Source organism: Capricornis sumatraensis, chromosome 23 (assembly GCF_032405125.1).
Source record: "Capricornis sumatraensis isolate serow.1 chromosome 23, serow.2, whole genome shotgun sequence".
Classification (NCBI taxonomy): Eukaryota; Metazoa; Chordata; class Mammalia; order Artiodactyla; family Bovidae; genus Capricornis; species Capricornis sumatraensis.
This window is the reverse complement of record NC_091091.1, coordinates 41,784,925-41,805,729: the sequence shown is the minus strand read 5'-3', so window position 1 is coordinate 41,805,729 and position 20,805 is coordinate 41,784,925. Positions and strand designations below refer to the sequence as shown.

Genomic DNA, 20,805 nt, shown 5'->3' with positions numbered 1-20,805 from the left:
ATAAGCAAGCGTTGCCTTAAAAGAACATTGTAAAAATTTAGGAACTTTGGACAGTTGTGCCTGATCACACTTAATACGTTCTTATGTGTGCTTCATCTTTCTCCAGGTCAGTAACTCCCAGTAGACTGTGAATTATCTAGAGATGTGCCAATTTGTTCATCTTTTTGTGCCTGTCACAAAGTCAAGAGTCATTTAGCATTCATTGACTGAATATTTTTTATTGTCAGCATCATTGTTAAATCCAGGCACTGGGTTCAGGTGGCTGCTGTTGAATCAGCATATCTGCATGGAATATGTCTGTTTTTGTCTTAAAGACTCACAATTGATGGCTGATATCCCCCTAGAATTTGATCTGTGCATCTTAGTCAGTCAGCATTTAGTTCTGCCTTAAATTAGAAAATGATGTCATTTGTGTATTTTGGGTTTCTTTTTAAACTTAGAATGATATATTTTCCTCTTACTAGGAATTCTCTTGGGATTCTCTTTTATATTGTGCGATCACAATAGGCAAGATATACCATCCATTTTTATTACTGTTTCCTTATTCATATTGGTGGTCTTTTGTACTAAGCAATCCTAGAATAATTAAGCAAGAAGAACTAGGAAATTGTGCAAATGAAGAACAATAAGAGGGGATTATCTCTACCAGATATTATATTAAAGTATAATATAGAACTTTAATATTTAAAACTGTATGGCACTGGTATATGAGTACACAGACAGAAGTATAACAGAATAAGTAGAAAGTCTAGAAAGAGATTTAAATATAATTGGGAACGCATGTAAGAATTAAAGATTTTAAAATTAAAAAAAATAAATATAATTGGAAATTTAGTAAGTTATCAGAGACATTTTAAATTCTAAATCATCAGGGAAAATGAGAAAGAAATTAGGTTGAATTGTCTTCTACCTTACACCAGAATAAATTCCAGGTGGAGCATAAATGTAAATGTAAAATTGTGAAACCATAAAAGTACTAGAGAAAAACCATGAAAATGTTTTTATAGTCTTGGAATGATAGAGGCCTTTTTATTTATATTACAAAACCCAGATGCCATTTAAAAGAAAATGATACATTTGACCATTTACTAGATTTCTGCATGACAGAAAAGCATAGCACACACAGTCAAAAGACAAACGTGGAAAATACAACATAGTTAACAAATTATGGGTTAATTTCCTTAATATATAAAGAGTTTTTTGATTACTAGGACTCTAAATCTAACAACAAAATGAGCCAGCTTTATAGAGAAGGAAATACCAGCTCCTTTAAACATGTGGAATGATTCATAATGCAAATTAAAACCGCAGTGAAATGCCATTTCTCATATTGGCAGATATGGAAAGTTTCAATAGTACACTGTTGATAAGGATATGGGGAAATTAGCACTTGCATGCATACCATTGCTGATGGAAGTATAAATCAACACAACTTCTGTGGGAAATCATTTTGTGCTATAAAACTTAAAACCCTTATACCCAGCAATTCCAGTTCAAGGAATTTATCCTGGACATATGCAGAGATAATGTGTTTACAAGAATATTTATTTTATCCCAAATGGTTATGCCACTTGGAATCAACAATGTTCAAGTTCTAGATGATCTGGAACCTTGCCAGGACTTGGTCTTCTAAATACTGTAGTGGGAATTGTGGTGAGCCATTGCAGTGGGAATTCAGTGGAATCTTATTGTAGTTTTGAGTAGCATTTCTGGTAACTGATGTTAGGTTTCTTAGACATTCATATATCTTTGGCAAAATGTTTAAGTCTTTTTGCCTTTTAAAAAACTTGGATTGTTCTTATTAATGACTTGTTAAATTCTTTATATGTGTGGATACAAATATGTTGTCTATACAAGTTTTGTTAATATTTTCCCCAATCTTTGGCTTGCCTATTTATTAATAAGTTTTTGAAGGTGGTATAATTTTGATGCAATCCAATTCATCAGTTTTTTCTTTTATACTTATTATAAGCTTTTTGTGTTCTAAGGAATCTTTGTGTACTCCAAAGTCAAGAAAAGTTCATCCTTTTAAAAAAACTTCTTTAGCTTATATGTTCGGCTTCCCCCTAGTGCCAGTAGATTCTTGAAATAGTCTATAACCAAAAAGGGGAGGGGGGCAGCTCTAGAACCACTGCTGTAGACTGCTGTCTGGTGTTCACATTTGTTCACTTGGACAGCGCTGCGTCATACTGTTCCTCCACAATAAAATTGTTTGTGAATTGGTGGAGAGAATGACATTACTTTTGATAAGGTAGTTATCAATTGAATAACTGGCTTTACTATACATCCTAAGTATATCATTAATTCATTTCTAAGTAATCCCGTGTCATGAATTTTAATATCAGGTGAGTGTGTCCACCTGGACCTGCCCTGTCTGGGTGACCTTTACTGCTCTGAGGCAGTAAGGAGGCATCAGCATTGCCATGAACACTGTGGGAAGATCAGAATCAGAGACCTGAGTCTGGTCTTCATACTGTCTGCCTTCTGTCCTAGCCAGCAAGCATTCCCGTTTCATCTAGAATAAAGTCTAGAACATGATTTCTGAAGCTGATCCACGACCTACCTTTCTATTTCTGCAGCTCTCTGTTTCCCAGCGTTATATTTGTTTATGCTGTAATCTTCATCTAGATTGTTCTCATTCCTTTTCAGCCTGTCCCAGACTTAGCCAGTCAATCTAAGTCCCCATTAAAACTCCATATCCTCCCTGAATTCTCTTCCAGCATCTCAAAAGCAGTAATTAATCTGTTTGTGTACATTTTATGTATAATCTCTCCATTGTCTTACAGACTGCTGAGTGTTTTGAATGCTGGGAGGGCATGGCCTTTTAAATCTACGTCATAGATCACCTTTCTGACTCAAAGCTGTGTAACAGTGTGTGCCCTTAGCACCAGTAGTCTTTGTCATGAGGTTTGCACTAGGTAGTGTTTTTTAGACTCTGAGCTTGTGACCCATTTGCTGTTTATGAAAGCAGTTTTGGTGGTTAAATGGTCCAAGAGCATCATTTTTTAAAAGAATCAAATAGAATAGAAAATAGAGGATTACATAACATGGGTAAGCATTATATAGTAAAAGATTTGTTCCTATTAATGGTTTTATATTTTCATATAGGTTTACTAGGTTATAATGTAAAATGTATTTCTTACTATGGTCTGTAGTTAAAAAAAAAGGAAAACCAATGTTTAGATTTAACCTCTATGATGAATTTTGAATGTCAAAATTTAGAGAAGAGATGTTTGGAATTTTAATTAACTTTAATATTTCTGAAAATTTTGACTGAATGATTTCACATAATTTGTACTATCCTCTGTTAATTGGCTACCAAACTACCCTTAAAGGAGTGATTTTTTTTTTCTTTAGTATCTGTTATATAGTCTATTTATGAGTCTAGATTGCTCATGGAAGCATGTTGACCAGACAGTACTTTTCATTGCATTAGAATGGAATCAATATTATCAGCTGAGCTTATGAATTTAAGAATTTTGACTAAGGGTAGTGAAATTCCACTTTGGAAAACAAATTTATTTCATGTATAAACTGGATGCTCTCAAATACAAAATGTCACTTATCAACTAGCACTTGTGTCCACTTGAATTTGGAAGTGGGTTTTCTTAGCAGTCAACTCAGCAGGAATCATATATTTATCCCAAAAGAAAGTAGAAATTCAGATCTTCTGACTCAACACAGGCATCCCAAAGGGTGATACATGAGTTTGAGAGCCTTCAAATGTGCATTCTTGAGCTAGGAAAACAATTACTAATAGGGTTGTTTAGTGTTTACAGTAAAGCTGTTCCTGGTTGACTTCATTTAAACTTGTGAGTAATACTTTCCCTGGAATTCTGGAGCCTTGCAACTAGGAAGTCACTGTGTTAGTAACGTCAGTGCCGTTTTTCTTCACTTCTCTTTAGGGTCAGTACAGACCATCAGATTTGCTGTGTCCTGAGACTTATGTTTGGGTTCCCATTGAGCAATGCCTGCCTTCACTTGAGAAATCCAAGTACTGCCGTTTCAACCAGGACCCGGAAGCAGGTATGTTTGAAATGGAGCTCAGCCAGAAATCACTGGCTCTGTTTCAGTCCTCATGTGTGACTGTGGCCCTTGACGGGGTCCAATAACTTTTGATATAAACATTGCAGAGAGTGTGTGAGTGCCTGTGGACAGGCGTGTGTGTGTTTCTAAAATAAGAGACACTGCATCTGCGTACATACACAAAGCGGTCAAACATTCACAGTCATGGTTTTGCAAAGAAATGCAGGAGCCTCCTGTGCTTGTGCTGCGTACTGACCCAGCTTCTTCCATTTTGGTTAGTTTTCATGTGCTTTGAGGCCTGACACCATTATCCATTACTTTGACCACTATCACAGTGCGTATGAATTGTTCACTGGATTATTTAGCCAGTGTCAAGAAGATAGAAGTGTTGACCAGTTGGACTGAATATAGTTGTGGAACGGTTTCACAGGGGCCCAGGCAGCCACGATGGGTTTTGTGATGACACTTTCTTGACTTCTTGCCTTCTCTGGTGCGTCGTCTTTTCTGTCCTTTCTTCTTACTCCTGCCCAGAATAACCCCAGCCGTATTTTCTCTCTTCATATTCTCCTTTGGATACTGTGCACTGGTAGCAGGTAAAGTCACTGAGAGTACAGCCTGGGAGCCAAACTTCCTGTTTTCTCACCTAACTCCATCATCAGCTGGTAAACTGGGTATTCTTCAGCAATTTCATCATCTCTCTGGCCCCAGATTCCTGGCCTTCACAATCAAGATAATAAGACCTTTCATATTGGACTGTAATAAAGATTAAAACAGTCACATTGAGAACAAAGCCCCCCTCTTGTTGTGTTGGTGATTGTTAGGCCAACTAACATGCCTCATCCTGTGTATGCCACAAACTGCTTCTGCATTTGCCTTTTTTTGCCCTGAAGCCTCTCTCAGAGAAAAGATACGGAGGTGTGTTCACTTCCGGCATCTGAGTACCACCTCCTGTTCACAGCAGTTCCCCTCCCCATAGCCCTCCCTACCCTCGCTGTGTATTCGCTGTGGTCGTGATGCTCTCTTGCTCTGTGATGGATCCATTCAGTTGCTGTCTGTCTTCCCCGAGACTGAAGTTCCCAGATATTTCAGTGTGCGCTTCATTGACCTTCCTGTCAATATAGCCCACCAGAGGAGATGCCCTATGCTTACTTCTTAAAAATACAAACATGTTCCCACTAGCCACCTGTGGTCTAGTCTAAGTTTAGGGAAAAAGAAGGAAAGAGAAATGGAGAGAGAGGTCACGGGAAAAGAAGAAAGTAATTGGATGAATTAAATATAAAGACAGAGGACAAGGAGAAAAATGCAGTCTTTTTTTTTTATTCACATACTAGGTTTCATTAAAAAAAATTAATTAAATTGATTTATGTACCTATGTATTTTGTTAACTCGTGGAAAAAGCTGTTATGAATTCAAGAGTGGGCGCTTCTTACACAAGAACAGCTAGAGGAACCCATTTGCTAGGCACCGTACGGTTAGCTCCATGTTTTCTAGATGTTTAGTTTCGTGGAGCACCCAAAGCTTTGTAGTTCCTTCAGCTTAAATTACGATCAGAATTTCATTCTAAGTTCTACCTCACTGATGAAATAAATTTGTTGCTTAAAAACAAATGTACTGAATTTGTCAATTAGTTTTGGAATCAGGCTCAAAATAAAAGCCAATAGTATTTTAGAGGAGAGCATATACAGTTGACCCTTGAACAACCCAGGGGCAGGCACCAGCCCTCCACCCAGTTGAAAATCCACATATAACTTAGACTTGGTCCTTTCTATCTGCATTCTTGGATTTAACCAACCTTGAATTGTGTTGTACTTCAGTACTGGAAAAATTCTGAGTGTACGTGGACTCAAGAAGTTCAAACCCATGTTGTTCAAAGTCAACTGTACTTAACCACTCTATCCTCTTATAAAAATTTTTCCCTATCTTTTCTCAAGGTCAGGTCAGAGCCAGTCTCTGTGGTGAAAACTGCTGACCATCTTAATGCATTGTTTCATGTTTACATGTAAAAATTTGTCTTTATAAATTCCTTCCAACTGAATAATAATATCATCTTAAATTGATTCTGACTCCCAAACTCATGACACAACTTCACCTTCCCTTTCTCTCTCTTGATCTATTCTAAAGACTGTTTCTCTTCTTACATATGCTTGGGAGGTTAAAGCAGTCAACAGGCTCTCCCTGTTTTATAAAATTGAAAAGGTGACTGAATGATTTCTGTGTACCGAATGGACAATCAAATATAATGATTCATTCATGTCAGTATATTTTGAATTCATTTTCCAAAGTAAGCGCCGATGAGCATTTCATGGCAAAGAAAATGTAAAGTCTCACGTATGCGGGCTTGTCACGTGATGTGTGCTACACCCTGGTGAGTGAGGAATATACAGCGTGTTCCTTTCCCGTAATCTGAGTTCCATTTCTATGGTAGTAGCTTCAGCTCTTAATATTCACTCTTTAGGATTCATTCACAAAAGTTAGAAGAGTTAATTTCTTTGATAATAGTGCTTGAAAGAAAATGAAGATCCTTTTCCATATGCCGAATCTTTGGGACTTTCTGAAGAACACCATATAATTTTATCAGTATTGAATATCACAGACCAGACACTATTTGAAATCAGACTTATAACCTGTGGTTTTAGGAAATTAAAATGCAGTTACATGCTGGAATGTATTGAGCATGCTGTGAAACATGGTCATTTGAGATTTAAATGGCAATCTGTGAAAAATTGCTCTCTTCTCTGGGGCCAGCTTTACTTTTACATGACCCAAACCTTGACTCAGAAAATACAGAGCTTAACATGGGCAATAATGTTAGTCGGTGTGGTGCTTTTTTCACTAAAATCTTGTTCTTCCTTTGAGCTGTTTCAGTAAAGTTCTCTGCAAAAGGCACAGCTGATCACCATGGGTGTCTGGGAGACAGTCTTTGGCTACAAGTGCATCAGTGGCTACTTGCAAGAAAAATTGCATTTCCTCAACTCTGAATTGCTGAGAATGTCTGGAAATCCTGTTCTTCCCTGCCCTCAACCCACCCTCCTCCAACCCCACATGTTTTGGGGATTTGGGTTCTATGGTTATCTGCTCAGCTAAGAAGCCTGCACATTGATAAAAACCTATTGTATTCACTGCTTTATAGTACCCTGGGGGAAGGGGCTGGCAAAGTCAAGTAACTTGGAAATTTTTAAAGAGGTTCTTTTGTTCATAAATGATCTCTGTCTCCTCTAAACAAGGGATTTCCAAAGTTCCTCAAATGATTTTTAAGTAAACATGGGAGATTGTTTTAAATTAATAGTTGGATATGTATAGACTTCAAAATTTTTGCATCATAGTTACCTGTTACTTTTTTGGATTAACTTACTTTTAAAAATGTTTACTGGAAACACTAGTAGAAGAGTTGTTCAAATGCATAAAACCACCACTAAGAAGGAAAATAAAATGATCCATAGTATAGCAACAATCATTGTTAATTTTTTTATGATCTTCTGATCTTTTTTTCCTGTGTACTTAGCTATTTGTATTTTTTAAAAAAACAAATCATGCTTCACACTTTTATAGTTATTCTTAATACTTTGTGTTGCTTCTTACTTTAGTAAAAACCACTTGACCACTAATATGGTTGATGATTCACCAAACAGATGCCACTACTTTCGTGATAGACAGTATCTAATACACATACTTCACAAGCATCACTGAAAGAGTAAACCAAGTGGTTTGGAGTCAGTTTGAGAACCATGATAAGCTATGATTTGATTTGATTCTTAATGTTGCAGAGCATTATACTGCCAACTGAAAATTGGCATTTGCCAACTGCCTCTACAAGGATTAAGTTACAAAATTCTGTAGCCACTGACTTTCAACACTCCTGAAAGGAGTTCAGGATCAGGAATGAGGCACTCTGTGCTCTACGAAAAATGGGCAAAACAGGCCTTTCAGATAGTTAGATATTTTTAGGAGAATATTTTTATGATCCCAGTGGAGCCCAATTTTTGCATCTTCTCAAATCTAGAAAAGCACTAAAATCAGTAACAGAGACATCTTCTCGTTGTGACTGGCAGCAAACCTCTACAAGATGTGTGCTTGACTGTGCATATCGCCTTCACTAGAATCACACCTACTACTGACCGCTCCCCAACCTCTCTGAGATACTGTCTCTTGGGCTATATTCGTTGTTTTGCCCCAAATAAAACTTAACTCACAGCTCTGACGTTGTGCTTTTTTTCCCCTCAGTTGAGAGTACTATTTTTGTTGGTAGTAAAATTCTTTTGGTTCCACATTTATTAAAAAAAATTAAAACTTTATTGAGCATATGCTTTTTCCCAAGCACTATTCTACTGTGTGTTTCCCTGTTACCTTATTTTATACTCAGAACATAATTGAATGCTTCACCACTGACCCCTCGGATATTGTTTTTTACAAAAATGATGTCTTTTAATCAGAAATATAACTTGAATTCAAATGTTACAGTGTAATATTTGTATAAGTACTTCTGTATTTCAGAGGTGCTGATTAGAATCAGCTTTATTTCTATTTCTGCTTATAGTTACAGAAGCATATGTTTTATCGCAGATTAGCTTTCACTCTCTTTTTTTGTACACGTTTTGAAATATTTGCAAGAAATTTCTTAATTTTTCTATAAGGTAACTAGTAAATTATTAGGATATTGAATTTAAATTTACCATAAAAAATAATAGCATGTAATTCTGACTTAGTGCTTTTATGCATTTAGCCAGGTTAGAGAATTTCTAGGAAACGTGAAGTCTTCCCAGCAGCTGCCAGAAATCTAAACTAGTACAAGAAGCTTTTTCCTAATTTGATCCCCATCCCCTGAAACTCAGAGCCTCCAAATTTTATTTTATGTGTTTCATTTGTCTCTTTTCTGTCTTTACTCCATCCCCCCTTTTCCCTGGCACTTTTTCTGTAGCTCTGCAGTTTCTGTCATGTATGCCCATAGGAAAAAGCAAGTCCCACTCTGACTGTCTTTGTGTGTGAAGTAGCCAGGTTCAGAAACAGCTCTGGCTCATACCAGCTTGCTTGTTTCCTCCAAGCCTGATACCACGTCCTGAATGTTGTGCTTATGGTCCCTCAAGAGAGGATGTACCTCAGCCATAATGTCATCCTAATCACTGGGAAACAATGCCTGGGAGAAAGCAAATGTACTGAAACTTCCTAGGGTCCCTAAAAATGTGCCGCAGTGATAACTTATAGTTAAGTAGACAGTGGTTTTCTAAATCATTTTAGATTTGGAATTAAGTTTTTGTTATTTTAATTCTCCTCTGGGTAAAATTTTTTCAAGTCCAGATTTCACAATAAACTGTGGAAAATTGTTAAAGAGATGGGAATACCAGACCACCTGACCTGCCTCCTGAGAAACCTGTGTGCAGGTCAGGAAGCAGCAGTTAGAACTGGACATGGAACATCAGACTGGTTCCAAATAGGAAAAGGAGTGCGTCAAGGCTGTATATTGTCACGCTGCTTATTTAACTTATATGCTTAGTACATCATGAGAAACGCTGGACTGGAAGAAACACAAGCTGGAATCAAGATTGCCGGGAGAAATATCAATAATCTCAGATATGCAGATGATACCACCCTTATGGCACAGAAAGTGAAGAGGAACTAAAAAGCCTCTTGATGAAAGTGAAAGAGGAGAGTGAAGAAGTTGGCTTAAAGCTCAACATTCAGAAAACGAAGATCATGGCATCCGGTCCCATCACTTCATGGGAAATAGATGGGGAAACAGTGGAAACAGTGTCAGACTTTATTTTTTTGGACTCCAAAATCACTGCAGATGGTGACTGCAGCCATGAAATTAAAAGACGCTTATTCCTTGGAAGAAAAGTTATGACCAACCTAGATAGCATATTCAAAAGCAGAGACATTACTTTGCCAACAAAGGTCTGTCTAGTCAAGGCTATGGTTTTTCCAGTGGTCATGTATGGATGCGAGAGTTGGACTGTGAAGAAAGCTGGGCGCTGAAGAATTGATGCTTTTGAACTGTGGTGTTGCAGAAGACTCTTGAGAGTCCCTTGGACTGCAAGGAGACCCAACCAGTCCATTCTGAAGGAGATCAGCCCTGGGATTTCTTTGGAAGGAATGATGCTAAAGCTGAAACTCCAGTACTTTGGCCACCTCATGTGAAGAGTTGACTCATTAGAAAAGACTCTGATGCTGGGAGGGACTGGGGGCAGGAGGAGAAGGGGACGACCGAGGATGAGATGGGTGGATGGCATCACTGACTCGATGGACGTGAGTTTGAGTGAACTCCGAGAGATGGTGATGGACAGGGAGGCGTGGTGTGCTGCAGTTCATGGGGTCACAAAGAGTCGGACACGACTGAGTGACTGAACTGAACTACCCATTTGAAGTTGCAAAATGAATAATGTTGATTGTTGGATACTTGAAAAAGTGAAAGTGAAAGTCGCTCAGTCATGTCTGACTCTTTGTGACCCCATGGACTATACAGTCCATGAAATTCTCCAGGCCAGAATACTGGAGTGAGTAGCCTTTCCCTTCTCCAGGGGATCTTCCCAGCCCAGGGATTGAGCCCAGGTCTCCTGCATTGCAGGCAGATTCTTTACCAGCTGAGCCACAAGGGAATCCCTGTTGGGTACTTAATAAGCATAAATTCTTTGTTGCCAGTAAAGACGGTGCTGTTAGATGTAGCCAGCTGGAGATAGAATTTATTGTAGCCTATTACATGTCATAAAGAACCGTGTAAGCAGCCATGTGTTAGTCACTCAGTTGTGTCCGATTCTTTGTGACCTCATGGACTGTAGCCTGTCAGGCTTCTCTGTCCATGGAATTCTCTAGGCAAGAATACTGGAACGGGTAGCCATTCCCTTCTCCAGGGATTCTTCCTGACCCGGGGATTAAACCCGGGTCTCCTGCGTTGCCAGCAGATTCTTTATTGTCTGAGCCACCAGGGAAGCCCCGTAAAGAAATCAGGCATCAAACCAAGAAAATATCTTTGGAAATTTGGCTCTTATATTTGGTGAATCTGCGGAATGTGTTTTGATGTGGAAAATGTAGAAAGTTACATTCTCCTAATTTTTTTCAGTTTATCCCCTTCCACTTAAAGATATCACTTTATTATTAGTGTATTTTCCCACTTAACTCCTTTTCAAAGATATGCCTTCTTTATTCAAATGTTAGTATAGCACTAACATGACTCCTGATTTAAAAATTAGAAGCTACATTTCCCTAGTTTGCATGATCTTTTAATGAGGACACTAAGGAGCAAAACAAGTCTTTCCTACAATATTTATGCATAAGAGTAAAGTATTATAGTGTTTTAATGTTTGCATTTTCTATTAAAATGTGAAGCTAAGACTCATTAAGGTAAAATTCAACAGTTGTAAATGACTGTTCTCATTTTTAAGAGCGTTTTTTAAAAGCCAGTCTTACAGATAAATTTTTAAAATACTGTTTTACAATTTTTTACCAGCCAGTCTTTACTCAATAAGGCATGTAAGTGTGAGCAGTAAGTCAGTGACTGAAAATTGTTAGAGCCTCGGCCAGAGGGAACCTGAAATACGGTGAAAAGGTTTGAAAAGCAGACTTAAGATTTCAATTTAGCTATTAAGGAAGTGTTTTTCTGAATGATTTCTTTCTTTTTGCTTATGTAATAGAAATACTTTTTAAAATAATCCTTTTGACAGTCACCCAGTTTTCAATATATAATTCTATAATAATAAAAATTATTTCAGTATAATTCTGAAAGGGCTTAAAAATATCATGATACTTCAGAATATAAATGCTAGTGGTTGTAATGTGTGACACCTTGCTATGCTATTTTGTTTATTGTTTGAATGAAAACTGACATTTTTTGTATCATGAAGAGATTGTCCAATATGTCAGTTAAAGAATACAAATAAAGCCCATACCTGCTGTTTAAATGCTGGATGAACTGATACTCTGTTGACGATGAGACATCTTCAAGTTTTAGTCCTTTATTTTAGATACCACTAAGGAACAATGTTGCCAATTAGACTGTGACTCCATGAATTATAAGATGCATTTGGGTTTCAGAAACATTAGAATGTGTAAAAATGTGGATCTTAACAGAGGAAATGGGATTCAGTCTGTGCCCTCTAGTAGCTGACAAAGCCGTGGAGTGTCAAGGAGGCTTGTTTCTAGCTGTTAGGGAGCTTTGTGGCATCTTAATTCTAGACATTAGATATGTTATGCATGGAGTATACACACATATCAGAGTTGGAAGATGTTGATATCAGGTGCTTTTATATAAAAATAAGTTTATTGTCATTGGTGATAATAGAGTTCTTTTAATACTCTCATCTAGGTACTTTAGAAAATTTGGAGAAGACATTTAACTACAAGGATATTTTATTGTAATAGAAGTGAAAACTTTTTACTACCCCAAATCATTGAAATGCTGTAAGCACTGTCCATCTCCATACATTCTGGTTGTAAACAAATTTAGAAACAAATTTTTAAACTTTGTTTGATGTTGGAAAGCAGCAGTGAAAGAGAATTTTAAAAACTTTGCTTAGCCAGGAAATTTAGTGATCTCTGACAGTTAATGGAAGGCTTTAAGGTTAAATAAGTAAAGAAAGGGCAAACGATGATATCCCAGAATGTCATCCGCCCTAAAATCATTTGCAGTTGACTGAACACCTTCCTGCCTTGCGCATTATCGGTGAATACTCTGCATTGTGGAGCCTGCATCATGTGATATTCAATCCAGTGCCTGTTGGCTAGTGGAGAAACTGACCCAAATGGCAAGTGTAGCAGCCTGAATTTCTGAAATCATTCATACCCAACTTCAGTGTGAGAAGGAGTCTCTGCATTTGCCTGCAAGGTACTTTTAAACTGTTTAGATTCTGTTTTGTGGATGTTTAATATACATTCTCTCTGCAGAAAAATAAGCTGTAACATGAAGGTATGAGGAGGTCTGTTTATTTTATGAATGTTCTTTCATGTGATGCTGGCAAAATGTTTTTAACGTAAACATGGAAACTGGGGTAGAATTCCTGTTCTTGTAAGAAATGTATTTTCCTAGCTGCCATTCATTTGAAATAGACCTCATTTAGAGCAGACTTGACTTGTTCATGCTTCTGTGACGTGTTCACCAGTAATAAAATTTGCTGAAAATAGTAAAGACAGTTTTGAAACATAGGGAAAGAATAAAGTTACCTGCCTCCTAGCACAATAAGAAAACAGGAATAGAAATCCGAGCGCTTCTAATGCTGAAGAGAGAGACTGTCTTAGTCTGATTTCTTTCCAGAAGCAGGTCCGACACAAGGGTTTGCACTCAGATGATTCATTTGAGAAATTGTCTTAGAGAATGGGAGTAGAGGACGAGAGAGACTGAACTAGGGAGGGAGGGAAAGGCTAGGAGGCTTTGTTACTGTGTAAGCTACCACTTTAAGGACTGGAGGTCGGTCCTTCTGAGCGCCCTTCTGGTGCGTGTCTCAGAGCTGGCCACCTGAGGGATCGAGGCCTGTCCCCTGGCCGATGGTTGTCTCATTGGGTGTTAACGCATCTGCACTTTCAGTTTGTACTTGTACAAATACAGAGTGGGCTTCTGTGGCCCAACAGGCTGCTGTCTCTGAAAGGCAGAAAGCGAGAGAGACAGACCTTTGTTCTTCATGGAACTACATGCCACAGTTGTAGTGTGAGTCAGGTGAGGCCACGGGCTGTAAGAGGCAGTCCCGAGAGAGATCTAGTGTGGGGCACCGAGAGATGCAGAAGGAGGTGACAGGTCTCTGATGTCAGCTGAGCATGCCAGGTGCATTCGAGCAGAGAGAGTAAGGACCACAAACAAGTATTGAGTCCGGTGTTGTGCTTTATGACTGGGTGTAAATGACTCATCCTGGCCCTCAGGAATTTAGCAAAGGAGACTGCAGCTGTTTCGGTAAAATGAAAAAAATAGTATATTGGGGATAATGGATGATGCAGTGAGTTCACATAGCAGGGTCCTCAGCTCCGATTTGGACAGGGGGTGGGAGATGGAACACTAATTGATGAAGTGATCTAAGTTAGAATTTTAAAAGGAACAGAATCCAAGTGCTCTAGGCAAAGAAGAACATATTTAGAAGATCTGAGGAGCAGAGGGCACTGCTAGGGTTGAGAGTGGCCGTGGGCTTGGAGCAAGGAGAGGAAGCTGCCAGTGCAGGACTCTGTGAATCATTATCTGGAGCTCAGCTTTTTCTCCTGAAAACACTGGAAGGCCATGGAAGGGTTTTCAGCCCTGAGTGACGTCAACAGTGTCATTTCTACTTCACAAGTGGAGAATGAATGGGACTTGGTGAAGACTGGAGGTAGGAAGACCAACTAGAATGGTTTTGCGTATAGCACTTTAAGCAGAAGATGCTGGTGGCTGAGAGAGGGTGGAAATGGTTGGTAATAGAGAGGGAGACTAGCAAAGCTCTTCAAAAGTGGGATGTACAGGACTGGCTGGTTCATTGTTGATAATGGGAAGGGGAGAAAGTTGTCAAGAGAGTTATGGGTTCTGACAGGAACTGGATTCATGTTGACTTCATTTCTGAAGTGAGAAGCATGAAGATGAGCAGATTTTTCACAGAAGGAAAAGAATAATGGGTTTTACTTTGGACCTGATGAATTAAAGGTATTTGTAGACATCCAGTAGAGGTGTCGGGAGGTGCCAGCCTAAATCTTCCTCACTGTTTTGATCAGAAGATTGAAATTCCACCGTAGTTTTAGGTCCAGCCAAGCAATTTCAGATAGTGAACTTACTCAGGTGGCTCATCGGTAAAGAATTTGCCTGCCAACACAGTAGATGCAGGTTTGATCCCTGGGTTGGGAAGATCCCTTGGAGAAGGAAATGGCAAATCCACTCCAGTATTCTTGCCTGGAGAATTCCATGGACAGAGGAGCCTGATGGGCTACAGTCCTGAGATCGCAAAGAATCAAATGCAGCTGAGCATGCACACGTGCATGCACTCTAGGCCGCTGTTAGAATTGTCCCTTTACATTGTGACATAGTACACATTTCCTTGAATATCTGCTTGCCTTCTATATCTCTGTCTCTGTCTCTCTTACACACACGCACACATACACACAACGGCTGAAACAAAAATATGCTGAACAATATGCATCCTTTCTCATTTGATGCTCCGTAGCATTTTGTTTTTGTTTTTTAATTATTTTCAATCTTTATTGACTTTGTTATAATACTGCTTCTGTTCTATGTTTTGGTCCTTTAGCCACGAGGCATGTGGGATCCCAGCTCGCTGACCAGGGATCAGACCCATACCCCCTGCGTTTGAAGGCAAAGTCTTAACCATTGGATAGCCAGGGAAGTCCCACATTTTTAATTTGTTGTAGTTTTTTTTCATGCTCTAGGAAATGCCATTCACAGTCCATTACATTGATTCCGTAACCGTAAATGCCACTCACAATTTGAAAAACACTAGTCTGGGAGAACCAAAAGATGAGGGGGCCTAGGGTCTCGCTCCATCTCTGCCACCAGTTCTATTTTGGTATATGTAGTAATGGTAGCTGAGACTCGTGTAACTCATATTTCTCAGTCCAAGCACTGTGCTAAACCCCTAACATGTATCATCTTCCTTCATCCTCACAATGCCTGTCTTGTTCTTTTTTTTAAACCTGCATTCATGAGGCAGACAGCTGGTTAGAGGTAGAAAGGGGTCGGGATGAAGAGCACATATTAGAATATTCCTGGCGCAGAAAAGATCTATACAGATGACTGACTTCACACCTCACTGCTGTAGTTCATGCCTCTACAAAGTGCTGGAGATTGTCCCTGGTGGGTACACCCAGCCCGTGGCCCTAAGAGCTGGGGTCAGACCAAGGAATGTGCTCACACAACCCAGTTACTCTCTTGAGATGCCATATTTGAGTGACCAGTTACTACCCTGGATAGCTTCAGTGGAGGGCTTCCGGATCAGATATTTGGGGTCTGGCTGATGAAATTCAGGTATTGGAAATAATGTACTCACTCATTAAAAGCCCGAGGAAAGTTTTGGCTCTAGCCAAGGACTACATAGGCAAGGGGGAAAAAGGTACACGTTTAGAGCCACTTTATTTCACGGTAGTTGTACCTCTCTGGGCTTTGCTGATCTGTTGCTAACAGGCCTCTTCTCTGTTTCTTAATTCTAGTGATAATAACTAAAATACCAATTTTTCTCATGTTTTCATTTCATCTTTTACTCTTAGGTTTGTGCACATACATGGGCTTTGGGTAGGAAATGTAGCTTTTTTTATTGATAAGTGTCTGATTGGTTCTTTCCCCATCACCTCTGTAGCAATACATTTAGACTGAGGACTGCAGCACAGATTTATGTTCCTTTAAAGGAGTCTTCTGTCAATCATGGTCAAGATTTTAATATTTTTATATTTTTCTGGGGTCTAATTTTGTAATTTTATTGATCCAATACTACAAATATTCTGTCACTAACTAGCTAGTTACTTAACTGAAAACTGCCTAGAGCTAAACAAAATTCTATTCCATGATATCCCACAATAATATCATTGTTTTATCATGTATGATCTAGCAAACCACACAGTCATATGCCTTATTTTTAAAACAACTCTCCACTTCTCTTTGCCGTGTAACTGTCTTTGTCTTCCAAATCGCTGGTTTCTGCAGATGTGTCTCCTTGGACAGACTCTGGACTGAAATGCATGATGACTCTGTTACACAAAGATGCTTGTTAAAAAATATTTTACTCTAAATAGCTATTATTAGAATATGCTAGAGAAAATTTAAATAAGGATAATTTGTGTTTTCTTCTCTTAATTCCTTTCTAGCTCACTCAGTCTCAGGTTGCATAGATAATTTCTTTGCAGACCACAGCAGTCATTTAATGCAGTCTGAGCCTTAGTGTCAAGAACTCTGAGTTCTGATTTCACAGATCTAAATTAAGTTCTCTTCTTAAAATCTCTCTCTCCTCCGAAGAGTAGGTGGTGAAGTGTGACAATGCTTATGATGAAAGAACGTAAGGAAAGTACTCCAAACGGCTTATGCAGTTTAAACTTTGTTATTTGCATTTTTCTCACCTGCCATCTATACCAGCCTTAACAATGCAAAGCAGATTATTGCTCTTATGGGAACTTTGATCTTCGTTTTATTTATTTATTTTTAAAATTTATTTAATTGGAGGCTAATTACTTTACAATGTTGTATTGGTTTTGCCATACATCAACATGAATCCACCACGGGTGTACACGTGTTCCCCATCCTGAACCCCCCTTCCCACCTCCCTCCCCATACCATCCCTCTGGGTCATCCCAGTGCACCAGCCCTAAGCATCCTGTATCATGCATCGAATCTGGACTGGCGATTTGTTTCACATATGATATTATACATGTTTCAATGCCATTCTCCCAAATCATCCCATCCTCGCCCTCTCCCACAGAGTCCAAAAGACTGTTCTATACATCTGTTTCTCTTTTGCTGTCTCGCATACAGGGTTATCATTATGATCTTTCTAAATTCCATTTATATGCATTAGTATACTGTATTGGTGTTTTTCTTTCTGGCTTACTTCACTCTCCATAATAGGCTCCAGTTTGATCCACCTCATTAGAACTGATTCAAATGTATTCTTTTTAATGACTGAGTAATACTCCATTCTGTTGACAGAATGTGGTCCACTGGAGAAGGGAATGGCAAACCACTTCAGTATTCTTGCCTTGAGAACCTCATGAACAGTATGAAAAGGCAAAATGATAGGATACTGAAAGAGGATCTCCCCAGGTCAGTAGGTACCCAATATGCTACTGAAGATCAGTGGAGAAATAACTCCAGAAAGAATGAAGGGATGGAGCCAGAGGAAAAACAATACCCAGTTGTGGATGTGACTGGTGATAGAAGCAAGGTCTGATGCTGTAAAGAGCAATATTGCATAGGAAACTGGAATGTTAGGTCCATGAATCAACGCAAATTGGAAGTGGTCAAACAGGAGATGGCAAGAGTGAACATCGACATTCTAGGAATCAGCGAACTAAAATGGACTGGAATGGGTGAATTTAACTCAGATGACCATTATATCTACTACTGTGGGCAGGAATCCCTTAGAAGAAATGGAGTAGCCATCATGGTCAACAAAAGAGTCTGAAATGCAGTACTTGGATGCAGTCTCAAAAATGACAGAATGATCTCTCTTTGTTTCCAAGGCAGACCATTCAGTATCACAGTAATCCAAGTCTATGCCCCAACCAGTAACGCTGAAGAAGCTGAAGTTGAATGGTTCTGTGAAGACCTACAAGACTTTTTAGAACTAACACCCAAAAAAGATGTCCTTTTCATTATAGGGGACTGGACTGCAAAAGTAGGGAGTCAAGAAATACCTGGAGTAACAGGCAAATTTGGCCTTGGAATACAGAATGAAGCAGGGCAAAGGCTAATAGAGTTTTGCCAAGAAAATGCACTGGTCATAGCACACACCCTCTTCTAACAACACAAGAAAAGACTCTACTACTCATGGACATCACCAGATGGTCAACACTGAAATCAGATTGATTATATTCTTTGCAGCCACAGATGGAGAAGCTCTATACAGTCAACAAAAACAAGACCAGGAGCTGACTGTGGCTCAGATCATGAACTTCTTATTGCCAAATTCAGATTTAAATTGAAGAAAGTAGGGAAAACCGCTAGACCATTCAGGTATGACCTAAATCAAATCCCTTATGATTATACAGTGGAAGTGAGAAATAGATTTAAGGGACTAGATCTGATAGATAAAGTGCCTGATGAACTATGGACTGAGGTTCATGACTTTGTACAGGAGACAGGGATCAAGACGATCCCCATGGAAAAGAAATGCAAAAAAGCAAAATGGCTGTCTGGGGAGGCCTTACAAATAGCTGTGAAAAGAAGAGAAGTGAAAAGCAAAGGAGAAAAGGAAAGATATAAGCATCTGAATCCAGAGGTCCAAACAATAGCAAGAAGAGATAAGAAAGCCTTCCTCAGCTATCAATGCAAAGAAATAGAGGAAAACAACAGAATGAGAAAGACTAGAGATCTCCTCAAGAAAATTAGAGATACCAAGGGAACATTTCATGCAAAGATGGGCTCGATAAAGGACGGAAATGGTTCGGACCTAACAGAAGCAGAAGATGTTAAGAAGAGGTGGCAAGAATACACAGAAGAACTGTACAAAAAAGATCTTCAAGACTAATCATGATGGTGTGATCACTCACCTAGAGCCAGACATCATGGAATGTGAAGTCAAGTGGGCCTTAGAAAGCATCACTATGAACAAAGCTAGTGGAGGTGATGGAATTCCAGTTGAGCTGTTTCATATCCTGAAAGATGATGCTGTGAAAGTGCTGCACTCAATATGCCAGCAAATTTGGAAAACTCAGCAGTGGCCACAGGACTGGAAAAGGTCAGTTTTCATTCCAGTCTCAAAGTCAATGCCAAAGAATGCTCAAACTACCACACAATTGCACTCATCTCACACGCTAGTAAAGTAATGCTCAAAATTCTCCAAGCCAGGCTTCAGCAGTATCTGAACCGTGAACTTCCAGATGTTCATGCTGGTTTTAGAAAAGGCAGAGGAACTAGAGATCAAATACCAACATCCGCTGGATCATGGAAAAAGCAAGAGAGTTCCAGAAAAACATCTATATCTGCTTTATTGACTATGCCAAAGCCTTTGACTGTGTGGATCACAATAAACTGTGTAAAATTCTGAAAGAGATGGGAATACCAGACCACCTGACCTGCCTCTTGAGAAACCTATATGCAGGTCAGGAAACAACAGTTAGAACTGGACATGGAACAACAGACTGGTTCCAAATAGGAAAAGGAGTACGTCAAGGCTGTATATTGTCACCGTGCTTATTTAATTATATGCAGAGTACATCATGAGAAACGCTGGACTGGAAGAAGCACAAGCTGCAATCAAGATTGCCGGGAGAAATATCAATAATCTCAGATATGCAGATGACACCACCCTTATGGCAGAAAGTGAAGAGGAACTAAAAAGCCTCTTGATGAAAGTGAAAGAGGAGAGTGAAAAAGTTGGCTTAAAGCTCAACATTCAGAAAACAAAGACCATGGCATCTGTTCCCATCACTTCATGGGAAATAGATGGGGAAACAGTGGAACAGTGTCAGACTTTATCTTTTTGGACTCCAAAATCACTGCAGATGGTGACTGCAGCCATGAAATTAAAAGACGCTTACTCCTTTGAAGTAAAGTTATGACCAACCTAGATAGCATATTTAAAAGCAGAGATATGACTTTGCTGACTAAGGTCTGTCTCGTCAAGGCTATGGTTTTTCCTGTGGTCATGTATGGATGTGAGAGTTGGACTGTGAAGAAAACTGAGTGCCGAAGAGTTGATGCTTTTGAACTGTGGTGTTGGAGAAGACTCTTGAGAATCCCTTGGACTGCAAGGAGATCCAACCAGTTCATTCTGAAGGAGATCAGCCCTGGGATTTCTTTGGAAGGAATGATGCTAAAGCTGAAACTCCAGTACTTTGGCCACCTCATGGGAAGAGTTGACTCATTGGAAAAGACTCTGATGCTGGGAGGGATTGGGGGCAGGAGGAGAAGGGGACGACAGAGGATGAGATGGGTGGATGGCATCACTACTCGATGGACGTGAGTCTGAGTGAACTCCGGAAGATGGTGATGGACAGGGAGGCGTGGCGTGCTGCAGTTCATGGGGTCGCAAAGAGTTGGACACGACTGAGCGACTGAACTGAACTGAAGTGAATACTCCATTGTGTATGTGTACCATAGCTTTCTTATCCATTTGTCTGCTGATGGGCATCTAGGTTGCTTCCATGACCTGGCTATTATAAACAGTGCTGTGATGAACATTG

The 20,805-nt window shown here is 39.3% G+C and overlaps 1 protein-coding gene across 3 annotated transcripts in view; it reads left to right on the top strand.

The window, feature by feature from the left end:
• The window catches only part of ATE1 (arginyltransferase 1), a 158,971-nt gene that overhangs the window by 112,004 nt on the left and 26,162 nt on the right, over nucleotides 1-20,805 (top strand). For all 3 annotated transcript variants that reach the window (XM_068961569.1, XM_068961567.1, XM_068961568.1), the window contains exon 11: nucleotides 3,906-4,026. In XM_068961569.1, the coding sequence (XP_068817670.1) occupies nucleotides 3,906-4,026 (121 nt within the window). The remainder of the gene's footprint in view (nucleotides 1-3,905; nucleotides 4,027-20,805) is intronic.